Source organism: Oncorhynchus mykiss, chromosome 24 (genome assembly GCF_057628025.1).
Source record: "Oncorhynchus mykiss isolate SJ-2025 chromosome 24, ASM5762802v1, whole genome shotgun sequence".
Classification (NCBI taxonomy): Eukaryota; Metazoa; Chordata; class Actinopteri; order Salmoniformes; family Salmonidae; genus Oncorhynchus; species Oncorhynchus mykiss.
In genome coordinates, this window is record NC_143045.1 from 11,137,699 (window position 1) to 11,146,430 (window position 8,732).

General features: G+C 42.1%; 1 protein-coding gene across 1 annotated transcript; it reads right to left on the reverse strand.

Moving 5' to 3' along the window:
• Positions 1-3,823: 3,823 nt before the first annotated feature.
• if3c (Eukaryotic translation initiation factor 3 subunit 12) lies at positions 3,824-7,279 on the reverse strand. Its single transcript, NM_001160658.1, is given in 8 exon segments — positions 3,824-3,959; positions 4,218-4,343; positions 4,488-4,565; positions 4,662-4,728; positions 5,022-5,099; positions 5,330-5,450; positions 6,587-6,685; positions 7,100-7,279. Coding segments are annotated over 8 exon segments (663 nt in total). The 5' UTR covers positions 7,162-7,279; the 3' UTR covers positions 3,824-3,927.
• Between the last annotated feature and the right edge of the window lie 1,453 nt (positions 7,280-8,732).

An 8,732-nucleotide genomic window follows, 5' to 3' on the forward strand; every position in this document is an offset into this window, starting at 1 on the left:
ACTCTCATGATTCATAAATCGTTGCATGACCCAAGTCATATAAATTGAACAAAAATATAAACGCAACATGTAAAGTGTTGGTCCCATGTTTCATGAGCTGAAATAAAAGTTACCAGAAATGTTCCATATGCACAAAAAGCTTATTTCTCTCAAATGTTGTACACACATTCATTTACATCCCTGTTAGTGATAATTTATCATTTGCCAAGATAATCCATCCACTTGACAGGTGTGGAATATCAAAAAGCTGATTAAACAGCATGATCATTACACAGGTGCACCGTGTGCTGGGGGCCATACACCGCTACTCTAAAATGTGCAGTTTTATCACAACACAATGCCACAGATGTCTCAAGTTGAGGGAGTGTGCAATTGCCATGCCGCCATGCTGACGGTTTGTTCATGTCAACGTTGTGAACAGAGTGCCCTATGGTGGAGGTGGGGTTATGATATGGGCAGGCATAAGCTCCAGACAATAAACACAATTACATTTTATTGATGGCAATTTGAATGCAGAGATACAGTGATGAGATCCCGAGGCCCATTATCGTGCCATTCGTCTGCCGCCATCACCTTGTTTCAGCATGATAATGCACTGCTCCATGTCGCAAGGATCTGTACACAATTCTTGGAAGCTAAAAATGTCCACTTCTTCCATGGCCTGCATACTCACCAGACCGCGTGTTCCAGTTCCCACCAATATACAGCAACTTCGCACAGCCATTGAGAGGGCAAACATTCCACAGGTCACAATGGTACCGGAGGGGATGGCTGACGATTTACGTGCTCCAAACCAACTGTGTTATTTTGTTCGTTTTTTTAGCGTTGTTTGTAACTTATTTTGTACATAATGTTGCTGCTACCTTCTCTTATGACCGGAAATAACTTCTGGAGATCAGAACAGCGATAAATCACCACAAACTGGTAGAAGCTTTCTCCTTTAACGAGTCCAATGAATCCAACGTAAAGGATATACTGCTTTCCCAGGAACAGGCCCAAATCCTTGTCATTTGCGTGAAGAGAAGACGGAGAAAAAGGGGTCGGAGGTCAGGCTGCCTTCTGAGAATTCGTAGGCAAGTGAGTAAACCCCCAATGCCATCCGTTCTATAAAAACAGTATGTTTTACCGAGTCGTGGCTGAATGACGACATGAACAACATACAGCTGCCGGGTTTTACACTGTATCGTCAGGATAGAACAGCGGCCTCTGGTAAGACAAGAGGTGGCGGTCTATGTAGATTTGAAAACAACAGCTGGTGCACAATATCTAAATAAGTCTTGAGGTCTTGCCTGCCTGAGGTAGTGTATCTCATGATGAGCTGTAGACCACACTATCTGTATTTTTCGTAGCTGTCCACATACCACCACAGACCGATGCTGGCACTAAGACTGCACTCAATGAGCTGTATACCACCATAAGCAAACAGGAAAATGCTCATCCAGAAGAGGCGCTCCTAGTGGCCGGGGACTTTAATCCAGGGACACTTAAATCGGTTTTATCAAATTTCTACCAGCATGTTAATGTGCAACCAGAGGGAAAAAAAAAAAAAACTAGACCACTTTTACTCCACACATAGAGACGTGTACAAAGCTCTCCCTCGCCATCCAGTTGGCAAATCTGACCATAATTCTATCCTCCTGATTCCTGCTTACAAGCTAAAATTAAAGCAGGAAGCACCAGTGACTCGGTCAAAAAAAAAGTAGTTAGATGAAGCAGATGCTAAGCTACAGGACTATTTTATTAGCAGAGACTGGAATATGTTCCGGGATTCTTCTGATGGCATTGAGGAATACAACACATCAGTCACTGGCTTCATCAATACGTGCATTGATGACGTCATCCCTACAGTGACTGTACGTACATACCCCAACCTGAAGCCATGGATTACAGGCAACGCACTGAGCTAAAGGGTAGAGCTGCCGCTTTCAAGGAGAAATCCCGCTATGCCCTCCGACGAACCATCAAACAGGCAAAGATTCAATACAGGACTAAGATCGAATTGTACTACACCGGCTTCAACGCTCGTTGAATGTGGTAGGGCTTGCAAACTATTACAGACTACAAAGGGATGCACAGCCAACACCTGCCCAGTGACACAAGCCTACCAGAGGAGCTAAATTACTTCTGTGCTCGCTTCGAGGCAAGTAACACTGAAACATGCATGAGAGCATCAGCTGTTCCGGACAACTGTGTGATCACGCTCTCCGCAGCCGATGTAAGACCTTTAAACAGGTCAACATTCACAAGGCCGCAGGGCCAGACGGAGTACCAGGACGTGTGCTGCGAGCATGCGCTGACCAACTGGCAAGTGTCTTCACTGACATTTTCAACCTCTCCCTGTCTGAGTCTGTAATACCAACATGTTTCAAGCAGACCACCATAGTCCCTATGCCCAAGAACACTAAGGTAACCTGCCTAAATGACATCCAACCCGTAGCACGCGTCTGCAGCCATGACGTGCTTTGAAAGGCTGGTCATGGCTCACATCAACACCAGTATCCCAGAAACCCTAGACCAGTGGTTCCCAAACTTTTTGTAGTCCCGTACCCCCTCTAGCACCAGGGTCAGCTCACTCTCAACTGTTGTTTTTTGCCATCATTGTAAGCCTGCCACACACTATACGACACCAGCCATATCCACCGCAGCAGGAAGAATTAAGTCCTCCACAATAGTATGGGGCTTGCCTGTCCTAGCCACTCGGTAGCTCACCATATAAGACTCTTCTAGCCCCTTCTTATTCATGATATCTGTTGCTTTTAGACATGTCTTACTACTCATAAGTCTTAATTCTCACTCAAAAAACTCTGGAGTCTTATTTTTCAAATTGGCATGTTTTGTTTCTAAATGTCTGCACAAGAGTGAAGGTTTCATCGAGTTGTGAGATAGTACTTTTGCACATACACTACCGGTCAAAAGTTTTAGAACACCTACTCATTCAAGGGTTTTTCTTTATTTTTTACTCTTTTCTACATTGTAGAATAATAGTGAAGATATCAAAACTATGAAATAACACATATGGAATCATGTAGTAACCAAAAAAGTGTTAAACAAATCAATATGTATTTTATATTGGAGTTCCTTTCAATAGTCACCCTTTGCCTTGACAGCTTTGCAGCTACTTTGTGTAGCTAACATATTCTTGCTTTGCATTTACCTCTAATTTAGAAGACACTGTTGCACAAACATGCTGATTTAGGTCTACACAATAACTGGTATTATCAGGCTGTATAGCTAATTACGCTTGCTCTTACTCAGTACATTTATTAGCTAGCTAGTGATTAGCAGCTAACAAGATTTAAGAAGTTGCTAAGAAAAATTCTAACTAGCTGTTTGCAGATGTAAGAAACATAAGCTAATAGAACGCTAGTAGATTTATATTAAGAAGCAAAGTGACAACTACATCGTTGTCATCAACAGTGCTGCGTTGACCATGCAGACTGAACACAAGTGTCTCGTGGTTGAGGAACATCAAATGCGCTCCTTGAGTGTCAGGGTGGCGTGGCTAGGTCTGTGTGGAAAGCGGAATAGAGAGAGTGGAGAGAGATGACTCAAGTAAGCGAAGTAAACTAAAAAAATTGATGTTACACACTGCGTATCACATTTAACAAACCAAACATTAAAATACCGGTATAGAAGGTAAAGTAAAAACCCAGTGGCCCGTGTATCAACACCAGTATATCACAAAAAAACAGTATACCGGCCAGCCCAAAAAGGGGGGAAATACAGTCCCTATTTTTGGTAGTAATTCCTGGAATGGACTTAATGTTATCAGACTAGGTCAATGTAATCAGTGAAAAGATCGGCACACTTCGGGTCTGATTTTGAATGGATAATTAACATTTATTGTAAAAGGTTGGTTTGAGGAATATGTACTGCTGTCTGGCTGATTTTTTTATTGTGCATTGAGTGTGCAGATGCGTCTGGGTATCACTGAGATGTGGCCATGATGCTGGATACACCTGTGGAAGAGGGACAGAAACAAAGGAAAATACAGGAGAGAAAACAGGGAGAGGAAGGCAGGGGAGCAGGAGAAAAAGGGAAAGAGAAAAGAATGTCAACAAAATTGTCTTTCCATGAAAAGTCTTAAATCTACACTGACAGGAGTGAAGAAGTTGAACTTTGAAGTTCTAAAAGTGACTACAGACTAGACAAAAGCCACTTCACTGGATACCAGCAAGCAAGACAGAAACTGAGACACAAGACAAGGAAACACTCACTCTCAAAGTCAATCTTCTCCACAATGTTCTTGGGCTTGACACTCTCCTCCTGGTTAAAGATGAAGATCTGCCCTTCCTCATTCTCCGTCCACCCGTACTTGCTCATCCACACCTTCACCTGTGTGTCTGAATGGGGAGCAGGAAGTCAACTGAGCAGGGGGAAGTGGGATATGACTTACAGATAATTAACACTGTAGAGTCACTGAAAGAAAGGAAATCAATAGGACAACACTCTCCAAAAGATATACATCATAAATGAATGGCCTTTACCAAGGGGGTCACCCAGCATCTCAGCTAGAAGTCGATGCTCAATGTTCTGGTATGTGATTCCAACCACATGGCAGATAACTGTGGAGAGAGCAGCAGTTAGAAAGGCTATTATCAAGTTTGTATTGCAATATTATACAGTCAGCAACTAACTTGATTTCCATATGTTCTACTCACACTTGCGCACTGAGTCCTCAAAGCCTGTGATGCCATCAATGAATTCCCTGTTCTCCTCCAGGCTGGACTGAGTGACAGACAAAGGAATGAGTACCATACAATCATACCATTTGGAGTACTGGAGGTCACACTTCATAATCAAGTCATGATAGGGGTTGTCTATTGGTACAGCCGTCAATCTCCAGTTAGAGCCACAATGTACAGTCATGTTTAACCTCAATGTTCTGTTTGAAACCATTCCTTCATATTAGAATACGATCCCCAAAATTCTCTGACAATGACTGGAAAGTTGAGTGAAATGAGCAGGACAAAAAGCAGGTGAAATAAAGAGACAGACCAAGATATGTATTGTGTACATACCCAGAAGGACTGGAAATGGCAGGTCTCCAGGAGGTTCCCCAGGTACAGGATCTGCCTTATGGGGCGCTCCTCCTGCTGCTTTACTGTAGTCAAGGCAAAGCACCACACACACAGCAAACAACTGGCCACATAATAGACAGTAACGTCCACACCAAAACCACTCAATAAGGTATACCGCCCAGGACTAAATGATTGTCTGTTTCTGAACAAATTATTGTCAATGTTGTTGTTGACAGGGAGTACAGAAATGGACTAACTGCACTAGTTGCAGGGTTTATACTAGAATATACAGAGCACCGAAAGGATACGTGTGTCTGGTCAATCATGCACTTGCACAGAGTAAAGTCTGTGTGTGGTAGGTTGGTCAGGGCCTTGAGCAGAATTTGCGACGTCACTGTGACCTGGAAGTAGGCAGGGTTGAACTGGTACCTATAGGAACAAGAACAGCATCTCTGTTATTGATATAGCCATGAGTGGTGTTCTGCTAGACCAAGAATGTACACCTTAAGGGCCAAGTACCTTATGTTATTTTCAGAGGTAGACTGGCTCTGTCAGCCAAACACTCCATATAAATGTGAATTGTTTCTCAATTGCGATACGGTTCTAGAAACATAAAGCTCTTTACCTTCATATCACATCAAAATAATTTCACAAATGCAAAATATACACTTACTGTACACCGTTTTAACAGTCTTTATCACAGTTGCAGCCGACAGCATTTTTAATTGACAACACGTTTCTGGCGGCCTTCTTTAGTTACATACATGTTCGGAGCATGCTAGATAGTAGGGATGTGCATCCCTCCCTTACAAGCACGATTCAATACGCATCTAAAGACATGGGCTCCGATACAGGTACGATACTATTAGTTTGAAACGATTTGGTGCGTTTTGATGCAACGCACAAACAATTGTTGCATGAACACATTCATTTCCCATTCTAAATCGATATCTGATACTGATCGAGCTCAGGAGCTGGATCGGTCTGAGTTGACTTCTCTGAGCTGCCCTGTGTGTTTGTGTGTGTGAATGATGTAGTATGTGCTGAGCCATATGGCAGACCGAGCGTCTACCACTGTTCATGTAAAAATGACCAAATGCACTGACTGTTTAAATATTTTGTACGGCGTACATGGCAATCGGAAAGCTCCAATCAGCAGTTGTGCTGATGTGCGATCAGTTGTGTCCACCCGGTAGCCCACACAGCTCCACTGATAAAAAATATATTTTGGGAACAATGACTAGCAAATGACATTGGTTGTCATTTAAGATCGTAAAAGCCATTTTACAAACATCTGAACGCTGAAGGTGACTTGCAGATGTAGCCGGTTTTCTTTTGGAATTGTGGAAACACTAACCGTGTTAATGTTCAGATTGCCGGGTTGATAACAAAACTTGCCCATACAGAAAAAGCCTTCACCCAATTACTTATGTGTAATGGAATTGAGATTCATGATCAAGGGCTGCTTGCCACCCAGCAGACAAATCGAACTACATATGTTAACCATTTTGTTCTAGCCTAACAAATGTGATAGTAGTCAGACAGTCAGAGGTAGGGTGACTCACAATTTGAGGATAGCCAAATTGGCCTCTAGGTCGTATGCATTCTCTTTAACTTGTGTTTCCACGTAGCGTTCCAATGTTGCAAGGTTCTCTGGGTTGTATCTGTAAGAAATCATAAACAATGTAACATTAAGGGCATGTGTTCAACAGATAGCCGACACAGCTAACAAACTACAACAAGTTGAGCAAAAATATGCATAGAGTCAATCAAGCTACAACCAACCAACTGTCAAATGATGTTGTGTTAGGTAAATACCGTTAGCTTAACGTTACAGTTTACCGGTAAAAGCCTGTGTACCTAAATAGCTAACGTTAGCTTACAAGTAGCATTGGGTAAAACAAAGATCTGACACAAACACGTCGTTAGATGTTGGAGATGTCTAATTAATGACCCCAACAGCTAACTGTAACTTTCTATATAATGTCAAACAATCAAATGTAGCTAGCATTACGTAGTAGCAGCACGCAAACTGAATGGGCTAGCTAAGCTAGTATTTGTCAAACAAGTCTGCATACCTATCAATTCCTCGTAAGAGCTTTCCCACGTTGGCTCTCATCTGCTCGAATGAAGACGCCATTTAATCCAAACTCGTATTGCGGTCTTTTTGGTGCTAAATTTGAGAAAATCCGCACGTGGACCGAGAAGTGGAAAAGCGAGTGAGTGGAGCGTAAATGTCTTGGAACGGAAAGGGATGTGGTGACTTGACGTAAACAGGAAGTTAGTTTACTGACGGACCACTAGTTAGAAACTGCAGAACATGTCGCTGAAATATGCATTGGAGACAGCATATGATCAACAAATCAGTATGTTTAATTTGTGAACATATAGACGAATGGCCGAATATATGCACTATAATTATCATTGACGAGCGTTTCGAATGACGTGAATGCACCGAGGAGCCCGAATGTGATGGTTTTACTACCACTAGACTGAAACCAATTTGGTTCCTGGTTCCTACCCAAACAAAATGACTGCTGCATTGTAAATTGACTGCCTCCTATTGTTGTGATGGAGTATGAACTATTAAGATAAATATATTGGTTGCTGTAAAAACAGTATATTTAGTATTGCTCTCACATTGTAATATGTTATATAGTTACAGGGTTTTGCTAATTAGCAAATCAACCTTCATTTGTTTATTTTACCTGAGAACACATTCTCATTTACAGGGGAACAGTTACAGGATGAATGAGCCAATTGTAAACTGGGGATGATTAGGTGATGGTATGAGGGTCAGATTAGGAATTTAACCAGGACACCAGGGTTAACACCCCTACTCTTTTGATAAGTGCCATGGGATCTTTAGTGACCACAGAGAGCCAGGACACCCATTTAACATCCCATCCAAAATACAGCACCCTACACAGGGTAATGGCCCCCATCACTGCCCCAGGGTATTGGGATTTTTATTTTATTTTTTTGAGCAGTGGAAAGGGTGCCTCCTACTGGCCCCCCAACACCACTTCCAGCAGCATCTGGTCTCCCATCCAGGACCAAACCTGCTTAGCTTCAGAAGCAAAGCAGCAGTGGGATGCAGGGTGGTAAACTGCTGTTGGGATCATCAGCTAGATCCAGCAGGGGACAGATTTTTTCTTGAGGGGATGCTCAGGAGGCCGGTACAGCATTACAAATTATTTGTAGACTGCAATTTGACTGCAAGAATCCCAAACATATATAATATTTGACTAAAACATAATCATTTCAATCCTTGCTTACATTTGTATACAATCACTTATAGTGTCTCTAATATGCGTGGGAATACTTGGGAAAAGATTTCCAAAAAGTAAATAATTTGGAGGTGATTTCCTGATGTTTTTACAGTATTTTATGTCCAACAATGAACATTTGAAAAAATACAAATGTGTATTTATTTTTGCTCAGAAAACCATTGGTTTCCAGTTGGGGAACACTGTGCTAGTGCATGTGGTATGTGATATAGCCTGTGCCTAATGCAACAGTGATCTATTTTTCAGTGGTGATGTGTGGTTTCTAGGAGACTGCACAAGTGCAAGACATTACTTCCTTTTATGGCCAAACCTTTAAATGACATAGGCATCGACTTATCTCTCTGCCTTATCTCTCTGCCTTGAAACTCCATTATAAAGTGACATTTCTATTATCAGTTAGTGCACACTGTCATATGCGTAT